This window comes from Taudactylus pleione, unplaced genomic scaffold (assembly GCF_031769625.1).
Source record: "Taudactylus pleione unplaced genomic scaffold, aTauple2 ptg000997l, whole genome shotgun sequence".
NCBI classification, from domain to species: Eukaryota; Metazoa; Chordata; class Amphibia; order Anura; family Myobatrachidae; genus Taudactylus; species Taudactylus pleione.
In genome coordinates this window covers 1,092,501-1,113,729 of record NW_028285398.1, presented here as the reverse complement: position 1 = coordinate 1,113,729, position 21,229 = coordinate 1,092,501, and the positions used below count along the sequence as shown (strand labels likewise).

General features: G+C 51.5%; 2 protein-coding genes across 4 annotated transcripts in view; both read right to left on the bottom strand.

Annotated features, from left to right (window-relative positions):
• Window positions 1-6,738, bottom strand: part of LOC148454371 (unconventional myosin-Ie-like) — a 176,824-nt gene extending 170,086 nt beyond the window's left edge. Inside the window, exon 1 of the mRNA XM_088460952.1 lies at window positions 6,482-6,738. Within this exon, the coding sequence (XP_088317078.1) occupies window positions 6,482-6,484 (3 nt within the window). The 5' untranslated portion in view covers window positions 6,485-6,738. The remainder of the gene's footprint in view (window positions 1-6,481) is intronic.
• Window positions 6,739-12,100: 5,362 nt separating this feature from the next.
• PI4KB (phosphatidylinositol 4-kinase beta) overlaps window positions 12,101-21,229 on the bottom strand; it is a 50,721-nt gene continuing 41,592 nt past the window's right edge. For all 3 annotated transcript variants that reach the window (XM_088460984.1, XM_088460985.1, XM_088460986.1), the window contains one exon: window positions 12,101-13,227. In XM_088460984.1, the coding sequence (XP_088317110.1) occupies window positions 13,046-13,227 (182 nt within the window). In that variant the 3' untranslated portion in view covers window positions 12,101-13,045. The remainder of the gene's footprint in view (window positions 13,228-21,229) is intronic.

Here is a 21,229-nt window from a genome sequence, read left to right as displayed (position 1 = left end):
TTGGGGATATTGCACTAAGCTAGTTGATAAAAGTGAGAAATGTCAGGGGGACTGTAGCCAGAGTGGCTTAGTAGGTTAGTAGCTGCTCTTCCTACAAGCAATGATGATAGAGTTCCTGGTTCTAATCCCCATCTGAGTCTCTATTTAGTATTGTGGATTTTGCACTAAGCTAAATGATGAAAGTGGGAAATATCTGCCTGTCTGACCGAAGCCCGTGTGGCTTAGTGGGTTAGATGCTGATCTCACTACGGACAATGTTGGCGGAACCCCCGATTCAAATCTCCTGAAGGCCTTCCCTTTAGCACAGAGTTTCCCAAACTCACCACCAGAAGTTTGGAGACAGAGCGTCTTCCTGTAGGGAGGTCAGCGATACTGCTCGATTTTAGAACTTTGTTACTTTTTAAGATACTAAAATAAAATAAACTGCCCAGTTTTAGTCTACAATGGGATTGGAACCCAAGACTGCTGCACCATAGAAGAACTGCCAACCAACCAAGCCATCTCAGATCTTATAGTGAAGAGAAGATTTTTCTCAATGTTATCAATCACCTCAGTGCAATGGGAAATATACAATAAAACAAGATCACAATGAGATTAGAACCACAGACACCACCATACAGACTGAGCCATCTCAAGTCTTAAGATGGCCATCCGCTATACAATTTTCTGTCAGATATCTGTCTGGTTGGAATGAAAACCTGATAATGTATGTATGGCAGACTCACCTAGGGAGTGTTGTAACCGAAGTAACCTCAGTGCGTTTACTTAGTACCCCACCCCAGAAATATGCTACACTACTTAATCTGATTGTGTGACAGACTCAGAGGGGGGCTAAATTGCATGTACTTAGCAGTGAGCCAGCCTCCCCTGTGACTGGAGGACCATGGTGGTGTCACCATGATTGCTATGGTGGAGGGGGTAGACAGGGAGAGTCATGGAGGAAAGAGTGATGTAGGAGAGAGATATATGGGCGAGAAAAAGACGCTGGGGAGAGTGAAAGAGCGAGAGGTGGGGGAGAGAGAGAGCAAGAGGTGGGGGGGAGCGACAGAGCAAGAGGTGGGGGAGAGAGAGAAGTGGGTGGGGGAGAGAGAGAGCGAGACGTGGGTGGGTGAGAGAGCGAGACGTGAGTGGGGGAGAGAGAGCGAGACGTGGGTGGGTGGGTGAGAGAGCGAGACGTGAGTGGGGGAGAGAGAGCGAGATGCGGGGGAGTGAGAGAGAGCGAGACGTGGGGGAGAGAAGAAAAAAACCCTGTAATATCTAATAACCCAGCAAATGGGTCCAAAATATTAACATAATAATAATCCCACATATCACAGCTAAATTATTCTCCCTTATTTATCAGTGCAGGCCCTTCCCCACATATTAGTGTATGCTGGGAGTGGTGTTACTCCTCCTCAGAGATCATTCCCCTATACTGTATATAATAATAATCCCACATATCACAGCTCAATTATTCTCCCTTATTTATCAGTGCAGACCCTTCCCCACATATCAGTGTGTGCTGGGAGTTGTGTTACTCCTCCTCAGAAATCACTCTATAGTTCCCCTATACTGTATATAACAACATAATAATAATCCCACATATCACAGCTCAATTATTCTCCCTTATTTATCAGTGCAGACCCTTCCCCACATATCAGTGTGTGCTGGGAGTTGTGGTATTCCTCCTCAGAAATCACTGTACAGTTCCCATATACTGTATATAATAACATAATAATAATCCCACATATCACAGCTCAATTATTCTCCCTTATTTATCAGTGCAGACCCTTCCCCACATATCAGTGTGTGCTGGGAGTTGTGTTATTCCTCCTCAGAGATCATTCCCCTATACTGTATATAATAACATAATTATAATCCCACATATCACAGCTCAATTATTCTCCCTTATTTATCAGTGCAGACCCTTCCCCACATATCAGTGTGTGCTGGGAGTTGTGTTACTCCTCCTCAGAGATCACTCTACAGTTCCCCTATACTGTATATAATAACATAATAATAATCCCACATATCACAGCTAAATTATTCTCCCTTATTTATCAGTGCAGACCCTTCCCCACATATCAGTGTGTGCTGGGAGTTGTGTTACTCCTCCTCAGAGATCACTGTACAGTTCCCCTATACTGTATATAATAACATAATAATAATCCCACATATCACAGCTAAATTATTCTCCCTTATTTATCAGTGCAGACCCTTCCCCACATATCAGCGTGTGCTGGGAGTTGTGTTATTCCTCCTCAGAGACCATTCCCCTATACTGTATATAATAACATAATTATAATCCCACATATCACAGCTCAATTATTCTCCCTTATTTATCAGTGCAGACCCTTCCCCACATATCAGTGTGTGCTGGGAGTTGTGTTACTTCTCCTCAGAGATCACTCTATAGTTCCCCTATACTGTAAATAATAAAAATAACTCAAATTTCAGTGTGTTCAGAGTGGATAATTAAATGAACCCTGCCTCCCTACAGCAACTCTGCCAGTCCGCAGTCTTCTCACAGGATCATTTACCAGCCTGCTTTCTCATGCTCCCACAATCACATATAGGCCGCCATGGAGGAGCGGATCCTGCTTCCGCTGTACTGTGAGGAGGAGCAATCAGTAAGGAAAGGCAGGATCTAATGATCTACAGCAAAAAGATAGACAATGTCTACATAGACACCAGATGTTAGACAGGCAATAGGTCGACAGGGACAAAAGGTCGACACACTAAAGGTTGACATATAATAAGGCTGACAGGTACAAAAGGTCGACACTAAAATGGTCAACACATTATTTTTTTGTTGGGTTAGGGTTACAGTTAGGCACTTACCTTAACGGTAAGGGTTAGGCTCCAGGATGGAGCATTAGGCACTTACCGGAGGGTTAGGCACCAGAAGGGAAGGTTAGGGTTAGGCACCAGGAGAGAGGGTTAGGGTTATGCACCAGGAGGGAGGGTTAGGGTTATGCACCAGAAGGGAGGGTTAGGGTTAGGCACCAGGAGGGAGGGTTAGGGTTAGGCACCAGGAGGGAGGGTTAGGGTTAGGCACCAGGAAGGAGGGTTAGGGATAGGCACCAGGAGGGAGGGTTAGGGTTAGGCACCAGGAGGGAGGGTTTGAGTTAGGCACCAGGAGGAGGGTTAGGGTTAGGCACCAGGAGGAGGGTTAGGCACAGGAGGGTTAGGGATAGGCACCAGGAGGGAGGGTTAGGCACCAGGAGGGAGGGTTAGAGTTAGGCACCAGGAGGAGGGTTAGGGTTAGGCACCAGGAGGAGGGTTAGGCACAGGAGGGTTAGGGATAGGCACCAGGAGGGAGGGTTAGGCACCAGGAGGGAGGGTTAGGCACCAGGAGGGAGGGTTAGAGTTAGGCACCAGGAGGAGGGTTAGGGTTAGGCACCAGGAGGAGGGTTAGGCACAGGAGGGTTAGGGATAGGCACCAGGAGGGAGGGTTAGGGTGAAGATCAGGTTTAGGGGAAAAAAAATGTGTCGACCATTTTTTTTTGTGTTGACCTTTTGTCCCTGTCGACCTATTTCCTGTCTAACATCTGGTGTCTTTCTAGACATTGTCTACTTTTTTACTGTACAGGTTAGGGCTGTGCACTGTGGTCATAGAGACTGCGCTGTGCCGATGCACGGCCACCTCCAGCCCTCGCTCTGCAGCCGCGCAGGCACAGTTCTTGGTGATTTCCCTGTGCGCGGCACTGCTCCTCCTCAGCTCTCCCTGCTTCCCGGGTGATATGGGGGCCCCCACTTCAGCAGGTGCACTAGAGGTGGGGGCCCCAGAAAAACGGCCCCTGCCTCGCCATTAATCCGGCCTTACATATGCGCAGTACAGGCCCGGAAGTACAGTGATCACTTCTCAGACATCAGTCAGATGATCCTTCATTTCTTATTGCTGCTATAAGTAGTGATAAGAAATTATAATTATCAGGAGCAGTTCCCGATAGCTGATAAATATTTCCCTTAGTGTCATTAATTAGACTGGTGCAACATTCACCATACTAAGGAAAAGCCCCTGTGCTTGCTGACGCTGATGTAGCTGTGTGGGCTAATAATTGTGCTCGCTAAAAGGTGGTAAACGAGGATTAGACCCGGACCACCCTGCCAGTGACACTGAGCCACGCTTTGCTGTTTGGTAGCCTGTGTGGGAATGTAACCCAGGGACGGCCCCATCACTACCAGTCCTAGGTATACATGTGTACCATCGGCCCCTCATGCACTATTACAAGCTACGTATGCCATCACAGTGGCACGCCCCCGTTACTGCAACCACCCCCCCCCCCCAAACGCTGACGTCCTGCTCCTCAATCTGCGATGACTTTGTATCAGCAGTGCTAAGTCACACACACGCAGTAGGCACCATGGGACGATCTGCGTACACTGATGCAGCTGTGATCCGCGATGAATCAGGCCCGAGGCTGGAGGTTCTGCCACTTTTACGCAATAGGGGGTAAAAATTGTCCTGAAATAAATCCTTACAGGTGCCAATGACACAAAGCATGCGTCACGGACTGCCGGGCGGTCAGACTGAGCGACACAGACTTTCTAATAAGTGAATTTAAAGTTTAACAATGCGCCAAACTTCTGTAATTCCAAAATTAAATGAGGCAGTGACACCGTTGACCAGGAGGTAGTCACTAACATATCATCCGGAAAAAGGGCTCATTTGTACCCTGTGATCCCCCGGAATATCCTGGTAACGTCTTATTGCCTGTGCTAGGGGCTCGCACCATACAATACAGAAATTGCTGTCCACTCTATCAGAGGCTTTCCCAGCGTCTGTGGCGAGTAGGTTGGTGGGTGATGGCAGCCCATCTCCCAGGAATGAATGCAGCAGGAACCTGATTTATGGACCATTAATTATACAACTCCTAATAATATTGAAACCCCCCTGCAGCCTGGTGCCATCTGACCCAAACACAATAACCACTCTGCCGCAGTTTTAGGTGTTTACGGTGATTCAAATGAAGGGCCCACCAGACATTTAAGATTAAGGTTTAGGGTATGGGAAGGGGGGGGGGGTTAGGCACCATCGGGGGGAGTTTAGGGTTGGGGGGTAGAGTGTGGGAAGGGAGGGTTAGGTACCATCGGGGGAAGGTTAGGGGGGGAGAGGGAGGGTTAGGTTTAGGGTGTGGGAAGGGGGGGTTAGGCACCATCGGGGGGAGTTTAGGGTTGAGGGGTAGGGTGCGGGAAGGGAGGGTTAGGTACCATCGGGGGAAGGTTAGGGGGGGAGAGGGAGGGTTAGGGTGTGGGAAGGGGGGTTAGGGTTAGGCACCATCGGAGGGAGTTTAGGGTTGGGGGGTAGAGGGGTGCGGGAAGGGAGGGTGAGGTACCATCGGGAAAAGGTTAGGGGGGGGAGAGGGAGGGTTAGGCACCATCGGGGGGAGTTTAGGGTTGGGGGGTAGAGGGGTAGGGTGAGGGAAGGGAGGGTTAGGTACCATCGGGGGAAGGTTAGGGGGGGGAGAGAGAGGGTTAGGCACCATCGGGGGGAGTTTAGGGTTGAGGGGTAGGGTGCGGGAAGGGAGGGTTAGGTACCATCGGGGGAAGGTTAGGGGGGGGAGAGAGAGGGTTAGGTACCATCGGGGGGAGTTTAGGGTACGTATCTGTCGGGATTTTGCACGATGGAGATGCTGGCATCTTATACACCGGTATATCATACCCAGCCCCAAGGAAATGGAGGCTCCCTCCTGACAAGCAATGAGACGCTGGCTTCATGTTTATGCTGCACCTGGAGCTGGCTCGTTGCTGCATAGAAGAAGGTACTAACATGGTGCACTGGCCTAGTAGAATATATAAAGCATAACTTTACTAAGAATAGGATAAATACCCAGGTCCCTAAAGTACAAGTGTACAGAAAGCTACGTTTCCATATATCATGTACAGGGAATCTGTATGGGAGCATTTCCGGCAATACCCTGTGCGGCTGGATTCCCTCCTTAGCAGCTCTGATAGAGGTGTCAGGCAGAGATCTCCCTGTGGGGGAAGGAGGACACACAGGTACCTGGAGTTTCAGTGCTTTATTAGTAAATCAGCCCCCATGCTGGTCATCACAGACCCTGTATTCTGATGGAAATAGCCTCATCTCCATATGACCAGGACAGTCCCAGTGTCTCCTGTCCTGTTACCCCCCTCTCCCCCTGCTGGGAGTCTGGGCACTGTAGTGACTACCCTACTACCTGCAAATGCCATATTGTCACCTATACTACACAGGTGACCGGCCACGGGGTATACTGCTGCACTACAACACCCAGCATGACTATTATAGGACACGGCCTTATTGTAATTCCATAGTACTGTAACAACAGCTCCTAAACAGAGTGTAAGGACAGTGAGTGATATACAGAGCCCAGGAGTCACTCCTGCCCTGGCACTATATAGCTGGCCTTACCGTTGTGCTGCCCTGGCACTATATAGCTGGCCTTACCGTTGTGCTGCCCTGGCACTATATAGCTGGCCTTACCGTTGTGCTGCCCTGGCACTATATAGCTGGACTTACCATTGTGCTGCTCTCCCAATGACAAGTCACTCCTCAGTGGTCTCTTCCTGTGGGTCTCACAGCCACATTCCTGGCTCCTTATAACAGTCCTTCCAGGTGTCTCTCACCCTCCCTTCTGGTCTCAGAGGTCCCTGGGAGTCTCTCAGTGGTCCTGCTGATCTCTCAGTGCTCCCTGGGGGTCTCTCAGTGGTCCTGGAGGTCCCTAGGTTTCCCTGGTGGTCTCAGATTGTCCCGGCCAGGCCTCTCTCACACTTCCAGGTCTCCCCCTCCCTTACCTGGGCGGCTCCAGGTGAGCTCTCCACAGGGCGGAAAGTGGAGGGACATCGCCGCCTGGTGGACACTGGCCATAATACCCGCACACACAATCACATGGCACATCTGTAATAATTATAATGATATACTCCAAGACACATGTCATTGTCACAGATCACGGTCACATTGTTGTGCAGAGCTTATACCGCCTGAGGCTTGAGGTTTCCGTGATATAGCCTCTGTGGTACAGTACACCATGGTACGCTGGATACATGATATAGCCTCTGTGGTACAGTACACCATGGTACGCTGGATACATGATATAGCCTCTGTGGTACAGTACACCATGGTACGCTGGATCCATGATATAGCCTCTGTGGTACAGTACACCATGGTACGCTGGATACATGATATAGCCTCTGTGGTACAGTACACCATGGTACGCTGGATACATGATATAGCCTCTGTGGTACAGTACACCATGGTACGCTGGATACATGATATAGCCTCTGTGGTACAGTACACCATGGTACGCTGGATACATGATATAGCAATAATAACGGTGTTATTTTATGTACCCCCTGCCCCCTTGTTTACACCAGAAATGTTAAACCCTTTATTTACTAATTGTTGGCTATTACAGCTACATACGTCTTAGGGCTGGGACACAGTCAAAAAGGCGTCGGCCAGGAAGCTGACTAAATCCCGGCATCTAAATACCGACGCAGGACTAAAGACAGGCATCGAAATCCCGACACCCGTCTATATCCCGACAGATGGTTTCCCGAATGATAATGTTAGTGCTTAGCCACGCATGGGGGAGGGGGGTTTAGGCACCAATCCAGGAGGGTTACTGTGAACCACCCCCCGGGGGTGCCTAACCCTAACCACCCTCGGGGGTGCCTAGGTTTAGGTGCAGGGAGGGAGGATTAGGTTTAGGCACCACAGGGGGGGGGGGGGTAGTTTTAGAGTGAAGGGAGGGAGGGTTAGTTTTGGGGTGCAGGAGCAGGGAGGGAGGGTTAGGTTTGGGGTGAAGGGAAGGATGGGTAGGGTTAGGCACCTCCCTGGGAGGGTTAGGTTTAGGGTGCGGGGAGGGATGGTTAGGTTTAGGGTGCAGGGAAGGATGGGTAGGGTTAGGTTTAGGGTGCGGGGAGGGAGGGTTAGGTTTGGGGTGCAGGGAGGGTTAGGTTTGGGGTGCAGGGAAGGATGGGTAGGGTTAAGCACCTCCCTGGGAGGGTTAGGTTTAGGGTGCGGGGAGGGATGGTTAGGTTTAGGGTGCGGGGAGAGTTAGGTTTGGGGTGCAGGGAGGGAGGGTTAGGCACCTCCCTGGGAGGGTTAGGTTTAGGGTGCGGGGAGGGATGGTTAAGCATCTCGAAGGAAGGGTTAGGGCACTTACCAGCCACAGTCAGGATCTTCAGTGTTCTGGCTTGTGGTGTCAGACGACTTCCCGGCCGTCTGCATTTCATACCCAACCCTTAGGGCCCAGCATAAATATATTCTAAACATTGCACAACTATACACGACCAGATGCGACAGACCACATTGCAGGGATGGCCATCGATGATTTGAGGCAGAAGGTGACTAGTTTTACCAACAATGGAGATCATTAGTTATGGGGGCCCGTTTTTGTACATGTGCAATTGGGCCCCATCGATGGTTGAACTCCTGAAGGTCAAAAACCATCAAAGTTCATCTGTCCCGCACAGAGAGCTGTTTAGCTGTGTTACTATAAAATGCGCCCAGATATTATACAGACTGCAGGACACTGGCACAGGGGGTGCCACAAGAAGGGCTCTTATCTGTCCCGCTGCCATCAGTGTGCCCGCTACTGACACATCTACGTGTACTATACATTATTGTCAGTAAAACAGAGTACCAGAACTGTAAACCTAATGTGAGGCTGTCGCTATGTACGTACATGCTAATAATCGGGCTCGGCTGCATATATTAGCCTCAATATATAATAGAGACAGATCAGGAAGATTTTTGTGGTTATATTTCTCAGTCTCTCTTGGAGGGCAATTGTACGCCGCCCCGTGCTTACAGACGCCCACTGACAACATCGCACATCCGCCGCTCGCGCACAGATATGACGGCCATCAGCCTTCTGAGTGTGTAACATGCCGCAGACACAGCGAGGGCTCTCCTGCTATGCGCCAGGACGCAGTGGCTGATCTATGTACGCCCAGTTTGTGCATGAGCGAGCCGCAGGGGACCTTGTGTCCCTCTAGGGAAAAACTCAACCGTAGGCTTCTAATAGGCAGCGTCATCTAAAGACGGCGCTGCCCAACGAGACCAGGCTACATGTCTGGAGGTTTTGGCTTAGCACATCCCGCCCGATACGAGAACAATAGGGAGATTAGTCATTGTTCTCTGATTGGGCGTCTGCTGCCCACGGCCATAGACAGAGTGTACTTCTACGCCTGATGCCATAGACCTGCTGGAGAACCCATGAGGTCTTACAAAGCATTACACTTAAAAAGGTACAGAGGGCATGATTCAGACCCGCTCGCAAGAGCTGAGCGCTTGCAAGCGGGTCGATGGTGGCCCCGTGCGCATGACTGAGCCGGCTCAGTGGAGCGCATGTGTGAGACCCAGATAGCGACGGGCAAGCCGTCGCTCCGGGTCTCGTACCAAAGTGGCCGTGCTGTCGATGGTGAGTGACAGCACGCCCCCTTTGGTGGGCGTGGCTACCCAGACGGAGGCGTTCCCATGGGAACGCCTGCCGTCTGGGGCTGGGCCCACTGACATCACTAGTGATGTCAGTGGGAGTGCTCTCGGCTCTGATAGCTGAAAGCACTCCAGGGCTTGCGGCAACGAGACCCTACCACAAGGGTCTCGTCGCAAGCCCGATGGTCGCGAAGGTCTTAACCATCGCGACCATCTTCCTGGCCGCTCGCTATAGCTGTGGGTGGTCACCCACAGCTATACGAGCGGCCGGGAGGCCGCTCTAAAAATTAAGAAGGACAGCCCTGATTCAGAGCGAGCGCTCTGTCAGTGCGTCCGGCTCTGAATCAGGGCCAGAGGCCATTCCTGGGGGAACATGAGGCCTCTCCTGTGCACTGTGGGCCTGATTCAGAGCCGAACGCTCTAACCAGAGCGCTCGCTCTGAATCAGGGCCATCCTATTTAAATGTGGAGCGGCCTTTTGGACGCTCGCATAGCTGTGGGTTACCACCCACAGCTTATGCGAGCGTCTATGATGATGGTCACGATGGTCAAGACCATCGGGCTTGCGACGAGACCCTTGTGGTAGGGTCTAGCTGCCGCAAGCCCAGGAGTGATTTTGGCTCTATCAGGGAACGCCTCCGTCTGGCAGCCACGCCCCCGGAACGCCCACCAAAGGGGGCGTGCTGTCACTCACGTATTTCTCGCCGCTCGCCGGGTCTCACACATGCGCACGACGTAGCTCCCTCCGTCGTGCGCATTCGCCCAACATTGACCCGCTAGCGAGCGACCTTCGCTCGCGAGTCTGAATGATCCCCTGTATCTCTATCCAGCGGGTCACCAAGTGGAACCCCAAGTTCTAGTGCAGTGGTTCTCAACTCCAGACCTCCAGTACCTTTAACAGGTCATGTTTTCTGCATTTCATTAATCGTGCACAGGTGTGTTTATCTATTTTTCTGGACCAGTAATTATTGCACCTGCTTCAACAGAGAAATCTTGAATACACGGCCTGATTGGGGGGGGGGGGGTACTTGAGAACCATCATTATAGTGGCTCTAACAAATATGCTGCATCTGCTATAGGAGCCCAACTCTGCTTCAGTACATCTACATCACCAAAAGGATACACGTGCTGTTACTCCTCACGGTACCATTCCTTATGTGTGACCTCTTGTACCGCTCAGCACCAAAGAGACTTCGGCTCTTGTGTTCTTCTGCTCTTTGTGGATGTCATTATTGCAGTCATTCCCATAGCCTTCTGTATGTTCCTCAGCAATGACTGCACATCATCAGTGTTACATATCACCAGGGGAACCCCTTACGGAGGCTCTCTGTCCTCATACTAGTTGGAGACCTTGCTCCTGACACAAGGTTCTTCCTCAGTAACAAGGGCCTATTCCATCCATGCAGTTCATTCATTTACCCATCCTGGACGCCGATCTCTCCTTATTCTGGGATTAGACACTTAGGAGCCTATTTACTAAGCCTTGGATGAAGACAAAGTCCCAACCAATCAACTCCTAACTGCCATGTCACAGGCTGTGAAAAAATGACAGGAGCTAATTGGTTGGGACTTTACCTCCCTCCAAGGCTTAGTAAATAGACCCCTTAATAATATTCTGTCACCAGCTGCACAGATTTTGTTACATTGTGACTTGTTGTCCATTATTCAGCGCAGGCTCGTTGGGGGCCCTGGAGGGAAATACTAATCATAGGAAAGCACCCCTAATTTAGGTGCTTGCCTCAAGCTGGGGTCTTTGGGCTCTATCCTGCCCCTGTACGCTTGCCAGTTCTGCAGTGCGCCCAGCCGTTACGGCTTATGCCGGCCTGCCCAGCGCCTCTAGTGTACGGCAATGCGTGTGCAGAGCCTTATTTATCTCAGCAATCTCTCATCCCGGGGGTAGCAGGCGGCTAGACCCATCATCAGCTTCCAGCATCACATGGGGAGATAAGCCGCTGCATCACCGCAAGAACACACCGCTAGCTGACCTACCTATGCTTAGAGACGCCGCACTATATATATATATATATATATATATGATTCGGGAGCTAACCATCGCTAGGAGCTGCCCTGTAGAGAACTGAGGGAGAAATAGAACCTTAAATAACCTGTCAGAGCTCCGATAGCTCACCAAGGACAGCGATAACCAGATCCAGGAACTTACTTCAAGGGAGAATCACTTAGGAGATAATAATAATAATAGATTGGGGGAGCTGTAAGGATCAGGACGCTGCTTATAGTCACTATGCTGACAGCTGCCTCCTGGCACATACCGGGCGCACATTCTATGCTGGCAACCTCCACCGGGCACATACCAGGCGCACATTCTATGCTGGCAACCTCCACCGGGCACATACCGGGCGCACATTCTATGCTGGCAACCTCCACCGGGCACATACCGGGCGCACATTCTATGCTGGCAACCTCCACCGGGCACACATTCTATGCTGGCAACCACCTGGCAGTTACCGGGCGAACACACTACACTGGCAGCTGGCAAATAACGGGCGCACGCGCTACGCTGGCAACTGCCAAATGATACTTTAGATAATCTGGGAGCTGCCACCTGAGAATAAAGTGCAGAACATGCCCCAAATGTCAGAACATGTCAGAGTGGTAATGCCACAGCACCTCTATATATTCCTGCCCGCAGTCTGCGTTCCACAGATCATCGTACAGACACACGGACACGAGACAGGAAAAAGCTGGATTATCTCGTTTTAATACAAAGTAAACAGAGCATTCAAGATTTATCTGTTTCTTAAAAAGATCCCTCCCCTAAATAAACATGAGCATGGCGACCGATCCAAGCAGCGGAATGGGGGCTTTGTCTGGTGCCAGGGTCTCAGACACCCATATCTTATAAAGACATAGTAATGTGCTCAGTCACAGCGCCACAGCCCACGCCATGAGAGAACTGCTGGGAGCACATCTATAAGAAGTATCACAGAATAAACAGCTGTTACCCTAATAAAATCATTTAAATAATAATAATAAAAAAAAATTATAATCAACTTAACTTTATAGTCAGGATAAATGGTTCTAACATCAGCCATGATACACGGGAAGGGTCTGGCTGTGTAACCCTCGTCCTGCTGGGAGCGATGAAGTGTTACCGACAATTGGGGAGAGTAAATAAAAGAAGATTACATGACCCATAATGAAGACGTAGTCAGGATGATTTTATACCTCGACCCTCGAGGGGCGTCACAGTTTTCTGGAAGTGAGAATGAGGTGACACCAAGGGCGGGGGGGATGGGGGGTGTAAACGTATTTGGGTGGGAGGGGGGGGGGGGGGCAGGATGATAATCTGATCCTCAATGTTTTTCTTCTTAATAAGGCAAAGAGTATTTCTGGAGAAATGATTAGTCCTGTGAGGGTAGAGACATGAGTGTGCGAGGAAGTGGATCGGAGAACACTGTAGATTTGGGTAGAAATACTGTCTGCATAGTGGTCTCTAGATTCTGCTAATGTCAGTCACCCTGGAAAAGTTGCAGGACAGACCTCCCCAGTATGATCCAGTCTCCGGGACGAAAGACCATTTACTTTCTTCTCCCCTTTTCATTTTGCGTGCTTCAAAAATGTCTGGATCCGTGGAGAGCCAAGCAGACGCGGATGGCACCGCCATGGGCACGGTCACAGGGCTTCACATTATGCCGTTGGTCAGGTACTGGAAACCATCGTACAGTTTGGTTGTAATGGACCTCATACTCCCATCCACCATTTGCTCAACCAGAACCTGTAGCTGTTCCTCTGTCATGTTCATGTGGAAACGTTCCTTCAGGTTTCGGATGGTGCTGGATCCATGGAAACATGGCAGCTGGGAACCTGCAGGAAGGGGAATGAGGGGAAACCGAATCAGAGCGAGATCACAAACAACTGAACCAGAAGGTCCACATAACCCCTAATTGTCTTGATTCACAGACCGCAGAATGGGTGGAGCTAATACTCAGTCAGGCGAGGTTAGTAAAGAAGAGGGTGCCGTTTTGTCCTGATCTTGCCTTTAGGAATGTTGGGAGGACAGGTTGTACACACAGGGAGCCCGGAGGTAACATCCAAGCCTGGTGCATGCATCATATTATATTAATATTACACCTGCAAGTGAGCATTTTAGTCATCAATGTAAAGTTTTCCATCCCCTGAATGAGCACAGCTGTGTTTGCACTGCCCTTATAAAATCTCGCGGTCTGCACCAGCGGTCCTGATTGCAGATGGCCCATAAGCAGTTTCCTTGGACCACTAGGCGTCTAACGTCAGTGCTGCGATTACCCACAGAGCGGCCTCAGTGACCTGCTGATCTCAGCTCTGGTTACCCTGCGGACAATGCGCAGCTTCCTATAATATTAGAGATAATGAGATCATTCAGGAGTTTAGCTTTTCCAATGTTGTCCGCTCAAAGCCTCTACTGATCACTCCCACAATACGAGGCCTATGCAGCGACTTATATGCTGAGGTGCAGCACCATTACGTTGCAGGGCATCACAACCTTTAACACATTCAATAACATGATTGTAGCAAAGACAGGTGAGTGGTGGGAGAAGGTGAGAGAGGCCGGTGACAACAGGTGAGTGGGGAGGATGTCGAAGCTGGATTATTGGCTGAGACAAGATCAGTTTAAAATTGAATCGCAGCGACACCATCTTGCGACTGGCCGCAAGACGCCATTTTGCGAATGGCCGCCTAAGCGCCATTTTAGACAAACTCACTCTTTAGTACATGTGGCGATATTACTATTAGCATCATGTGATTGCATCTGTGACCATCGCCATAAGTTACGGCGATTCACCAAAAGCCCATTTCATGACTTTTCGTAGTTTGGGTGCTCTGGATAAAGTGTATTATTATAATTCCCCTAAAGGATATATTGCATTAGCTAAACAGATCAAATGGCCACGTGACAACTAGCCTGTGTAGACAAGCTTCCTGGATATAACGTCTGCTCTCACTCCAGGTGGCCCTGCTCGAATACACACCTTACATTAGCAGGCTTCCTGCAATAAAATACCTTCAAAGCCAAGAGTGTTATCTTAGGTTTTGGGTCTTGTAGCTGTACTAATTTGCATTTACACAAGAGCCTGGGAGAACAAAGGACTTTACTTTTGAGTCTGGGAAGGGTGGGGGCTGCTGAGAGAGAGGGGGGGTGTGGAACTATAAGGCTCAGCATTCCACACTGCTAGGTGTTCACTTAGTTTAAGTGAGATTTAAGTGCACCATTTCTCATACACACATTAATACGCACAATTGCGCTGGTAACTAATCGCATATTAGCGAATGCATAAGATCCTATATGAAAACGCTGTTCACTAGCTTTATGCGCACGCATCTGCTCCAAGTTAACTAGCGTCTTTATATCAAACCCCGCATACTCACACATTACATATTCACATACAAGGTTCCATAAGCTTTAAGGTAGAAGATTTAAGTTTGTTCATTTAGTATAAATGCTGTGAAAACAAGAGATATGGTAAGAACTTAACTTTGTTATCTCTGTTTCTACGAAGTCCATAGGGTCCACAGGGTTGACCTTGGGGTATAGCTGGATCTGGATCCACGGGCACCACGCAGTTAAAGCTTTGCTGCTCCCAGGATGCACTTGGGTCCGTCCTCCTCTATACCCCGCCCCGGCCACAGGCACCTCAGTTGGTAAGCAGCTAAGGCCGGAGGAGGAGACTAAACAGAGAGAAGGAAGACTGGAACACACAAGAAACCATACTCACAGAAATGGGAGACGGAAAACCGGTGACCAGCCACACAGCCCATTTGAAGCCAGGTGCGTCAGGGCGGGCGCCCTGTGGACCCTATGGACTTGGTAGAAACAGAGATAACAAAGGTAAGTTCTTACCATATCTCTTGTTTTCTACTTCAGGGTCCATAGGGGGTCCACAGGGTTGACCTTGGGGATGTCCGAAAGCAGTTCAACTAAGGGCGGGGACGCTCCTGTGCTGAAAGGAGTACCCGGCGCCCAAAGGATGCATCCTGAGAGGCGAAGGTGTCAAACGCATAAAACCTCAAAAACGTCTGAATTGAAGACCAAGTAGCCGCCTTACACAGCTGAACAGCGGAGGCGCCACGTCTAGCAGCCCAAGAGGGCCCCACAGAACGAGTGGAATGAGCCTTAACAGAGGCTGGCACAGGTAACCCTCCTGTGCATAAGCCTCACAAATAACTGAACGAAGCCAACGGGCTAACGTTTGCTTGTTGGCAGGCCAACCCCTCTTGTGAAAACCGAAGAGGACAAACAAAGAATCCGACTTCCTAGCAGTCCGGTCCACGTAGATTCTAAGTGCCCGGACTACATCTAAAGAAGCCTCACCAGCGGAAAGATCAGGTGACTGAAAAGCTGGCACAACAAGTTCCTGATTAATGTGGAACTTTGAGACCACTTTGGGCAAAAACTCAGGACGAGTGCGGAGCACCGCCCTGTCCTGGTGAAAAATCAGAAAAGGGGAGCGACAGGAAAGCGCCCCCAATTCTGAAACCCTCCTGGCAGAAGCAATTGCCAGGAGAAAAATGGTCTTAAACGTCAGCCACTTGAGCTCCACCGACTCAAGCGGCTCAAAAGGAGGACCCTGCAAGACCCGCAGCACCACCGCCAAGTCCCACGGAGCCACCGGAGGCACGAAGGGAGGCTGGATCCTGAGAACACCTTGGAAAAAGGTGTGAACGTCTGGCAGTGTAGCAATCCGTCGCTGAAACCACACGGACAAAGCAGACACATGAACCTTCAGAGAGGCCAGGCGTAAGCCGAGGTCCAAACCCGATTGAAGAAACTCCAAGATTCTGGAAACCCGAAACACCTGCGGATCATAGTTTCTGGATTCACACCACTGAAAATAAGTGCGCCACACCCTGTGGTAAAACCGCGCGGAAGCAGGCTTGCGTGCCCTAAGCATGGTACCAATCACCGAACTGGAGAAACCCCTAGACCTCAAGACGGCTGTCTCAAGAGCCACGCCGTCAAAGACAGCCGACCCAGATCCGGGTAAAGGCAGGGCCCTTGAGACAACAGGTCCCGACGCTGAGGAAGAAGGTACGGAGCGTCGATGGAGAGGCACCTCAGATCGGAGAACCAAGGACGTCTGGCCCACGCCGGAGCCACCAGCACGAGCGTGCCACCGTCCTGCTTGAATTTCCACAGAACCCGAGGAAGTAAGGATATCGGAGGAAACAGATACGCCGGGTGAAACGTCCATTTCACCGACAGAGCGTCTACCAGACAGGCGCCTGTGTCTCTTGTCCTTGACCCGTAAACGGGCAACTTGTGATTGTGACGGGAGGCCATCAAGTCCAGCTCCGGCAGCCCCCACCTGTCCACGAGTAGCTGAAACACCTTTGGGTGAGGCGACCATTCCCCGGGATGCACGTCGTGATGGCTGAGGAAGTCCGCCTCCCAATTGAGGACTCCGGGAATGAAGACTGCCGAGATCGCTGGAACGTGACACTCCGCCCAAGCAAGAATGCGAGACACCTCCGACATTGCAGCCCGACTGCGAGTTCCCCCTTGGTGGTTGATGTACGCCACCGTGGTGGCGTTGTCGGACTGCACCTGAACCGCCCTTCCGTGAAGAGCGGGGCCGGACGACTGCAGGGCCCTGTACACAGCCCGCAGTTCCAGGATGTTGATGGGGAGAAGTGCTTCTTCCGCGGACCAACGACCCTGAAGCGATAATGAGCCGGTCACTGCCCCCCAACCCCGAAGACTGGCATCCGTCGTGAGCAGGACCCAGTCCGGGATCCAAAAGGGGCGCCCCTCGACCAGATGCGCCGTCTGAAGCCACCAAGCCAAAGACTGCCGAACCTCCGGGGACAACACCAGCATCTGAGAGCGGATCCGGTGAGGTAACCCGTTCCATTCCGATAGAATCAGCCCCTGCAGGGGCCGGGAATGGAACTGGGCAAATTCCACCATGTCGAATGTCGACACCATGGACCCCAGAACTCTCATAGCTGAATGGACCGACAGGCGGCAACTGCTCAGGCAACTGTGTATCCGCAGCTGCAGGGAGGAGACCTTCTCTGGAGTCAGGAAAATCCGCTGCTGACGAGAATCCAGCAGGGCTCCCAAATGAACCATCCGCTGTGATGGAATCAGGGAGGACTTCTTCCAGTTTATCAACCACCCGTGTGCTTGAAGACAAGCAATGGTCAGGTGGAGATGTCGAAGAAGCACCACCGGGGAGCTCGCCAGCAGCAGAAGATCGTCCAGGTACGGCAACAGACGTAGACCCTGACCCCGAAGGTGGGCAGCCATAACCGCCATCACCTTGGTGAACACCCTCAGAGCCGTGGAAAGGCCAAAAGGCAACGCCCGAAATTGGTAGTGATGGTTCAGGATAGCAAACCTCAGATACCGCTGATGTGCCGGTGCTATGGGCACATGGAGATAGGCGTCCTGGATATCGAGGGAGACCATATAATCCCCGGGTTCTATCGCCAGAATGATGGAACGTAACGTTTCCATCCTGAACCTGGGAACTCTGAGGTATCTGTTCAGAGACTTCAAATTCAGGATAGGGCGATGAGAACCATTGGGTTTCTGTACCAGAAACAGAGTAGAATAGTACCCCGTCCCGCGCTGAGACTGCGGAACGGGAACAATGACCCCTGCTTGTAGCAAGGATTCTATAGCTACCTGAATCTGACCAGCTTTGGTCTTGTCCAGAGAAGGACTCGTACAGAAAAACTGGTGGGGCGGCCTGAACCGAAAAGACAGGGCGTACCCCTGAGAGACTACTTCTCGAACCCAGGCATCCGTGGTGGTATTGTGCCAACACTGGGCGAATTGGAGAAGTCGGCCTCCCACTCTGGGGTCCCCCAGAGAGAGGCCCGTCCCATCAGGCAGCAGGCTTATCCTCCTGCTTGGAAGAAGGGCGCCGAGCACTCCATGCCTGCTTCTTGGGCTTGGGTGCGGCCTTGGTCGCCGAATGTCTCGGGAAGGACTGGCCCTTGGCCTTACCCTGAACCCGAAAGGCAGAGCTCCTCACTTTAGCCGGCGCAGAGGCCGAAGGGAGAAAAGCCGACTTGGACTTAGCCAAAGTATCCACTATTTTGTCCAAATCCGGACCAAATAGTAAATCACCATTAAAAGGCAAGGCCTCCAGACCCTTTTTTGAATCTGCATCAGCCCTCCAGGACCTCAGCCACAGGGAGCGCCGAGCAGACACCGCTGCAGCCGACACCCTAGAAGTGAGCACGCTGGCATCCAAAGACGCTTCCCCAATATAGGAAGCTGCATCCCGCATCTGTCCCACTAACGCTCTCTGGATATCCGGAGCCTCATCAGGAAAGGTATCCTCCAAGGCATTGGCCCATGCCTCAATGGCTTTAGCCACCCAGGAGATAGCCATGGACGGGCGAGCCACCGCCCCGGAAAGAGAATAAATGGACTTTAAACAAGTCTCCACCTTCCTGTCCGTGGGATCCTTCAAAGAGGAGATAGACGGCAATGGCAGCGTCGCACTTTTGATCAAGCGGGTAACGTGGGAATCCACCGCCGGCGGAGTTTCCCATTTCCTGCAATGAGCTTCAGGAAAAAGATAGTTCGCCGCCAACCTCTTCTGTGGATGGAACCTCTTACTAGGTAATTGCCAGGCCGCCGCCATATGATCCGATAATTGATCAGACAGGGGGAACACAGTTGAAGTCACCTTGGCCTTTTTAAAATTAGAAAACTTCGACCTAGGAGCCGGCGCATCATCCTCAACATGTAGGATAGCCCGCACCGCCCCAACTAAGGCTGGAACATTAATGGAGGACTTAGCTTCCACCTCCTGCCCCATGACGTCAGAGTCCTCATGGATTTCTCCATCATCTGAGGACACTTCCGAGTCCGACAACTGCGCAGCTAGTGAACTCACAACCGGACGTTTAGACACCCTTGGTGGCACATCACCTTGCAACATGGACTGAAACGCCGAGGATGAAGCCGCCAGACTCTGTACGGAGCTGGATAGAACATCCACCCAAGGCGGAGGAGCCGTCGGAGCAAAACTCTGCAAAGGCACTACAGACTGACGCGTCCCTGGGGAAGACTGCACATACACAGGCAGTCCCGAGTAAGGACCCACAGTCTGGGCCCCGGGGGGAAGACCGCAACATTTGTGGAACCCCCGGGGAATGGGGGATGGTGGGCTGCGGTAACGCCCTAGAAGGGACCGCTGATGGGACCGATAACCGGTCCGCAATAGACGCCAGCACCTGTGAAAACATCGGCCAAGGAGGGTCCTGTGATACAGGGGGGTTGGAGGGGCCCGGTACCAGCTGGCACCGCCCGCACAGACCATCCTGAGATAAGTCCTCCCCATCAACTCCAGCAGCACAGCGTCTGCAGGAAAATAGCACAGGAGCCACAGAGCGCTCAGTCTCCTCATCAGACATGATACCGTAAATCACAAGAAATAGGTATCACCAGAGGAATTACGGTTTTAACACCCGCGCACTCACCAGTATGCGACACAACAGCCCAGATATGGTACTGTGTAGCACACAACAGTATGTGACTGACCCCACAAATACGTGTTTTATATAAGTGAGGGTCTCAGAAAAACGCCCTTCCCCCACACACCTGCCGGGCCGTAGGAGAAGGAAAGGGATAGTTATAAGCTGACAGCAAGGAGAATAAGTCACAGACAGGCAGCACTAGCAATAGTCACATACAATGCAGAAAAGTTAGTACTCACTGCACCTTCCGCTACAATCAACCGCCCAGATTCAGTGTCTGGGAGGGCTATAGCGCTGTGTACACTGTCCTTTAGCAGGGGAGAGGTACACAGGGGGACCGGTCCACTTGATACCGCCTGGGAGTCTGCGATGTGCCAGTAAAGATGGCCGCCGGAGACCTCAGAGGAGGAGTGGCCGAGAGATAAGAGCAGCTCAGCGACGCCAGACTCCTAGTTGAAAGGCGCGCTGAGCTGAGGGGAGGAGCCGCTAGACAGGGAAGGCTGGCTAGCAATTAACCCCCGGGTGGCCGGTCCCGCTACCAGCCTGATACCCTGGTGGTCTAGCGGACACGCGGGGTATTCCTCAATTGAGGGGGAGCCCGCCGCCGCCGCTAGCGCCTCCGGTCTGTCCCCAGAGACCGGAGGCTTCTGACTGCATAGAAAGTATCCGCGGGCCGCCGCACGCGGCGACCCGCGGCTTACCTGATCCCAGTCGCGTCCGGCAGCAGTCAAGGGAGTCCCCAGAGCCCGGCTAGTACAGGCTCTGGGGTCCCGCCGCGATCCCCAGAGCTGTACTGGCGTCGCGGCGCCAGCGGGGAGAAGGAGCGGCAGCGTGGACGTCCTAAAGGACAGTCTGATGCTGCCGCTCTAACAGTGTAAAAAACAGTGTAAAAAAATAAAAAATTTCTCTTTTAAAATAAAGCTTAGGGGCTGCTCCTGCAGCCCCACTGCGACAGGGTGACCCGACTCCGGCCGGGCACCAACTAAAACTGAGGTGCCTGTGGCCGGGGCGGGGTATAGAGGAGGACGGACCCAAGTGCATCCTGGGAGCAGCAAAGCTTTAACTGCGTGGTGCCCGTGGATCCAGATCCAGCTGTACCCCAAGGTCAACCCTGTGGACCCCCTATGGACCCTTAAGTAGAAATAAAGATTATTTGGTAACTAAGGTTTTATACATGATAAGTAAGCAGTGTTTGGTATTGTACTGATGCGTACTCTTTCCACAGTATTCTGGTATCATCGGTGTGGAGATCGCATCATGCATTCTCAACTTATGGACCGCAGAGACTTCAAGCAACAAAATGTATATTATATGACCAACTGTCAGGATGTGCAGGAGGCGGGAAACCAGAGACCCCCAGTTGTTGGAGGCTGGGTTGTGTCTATTTGAA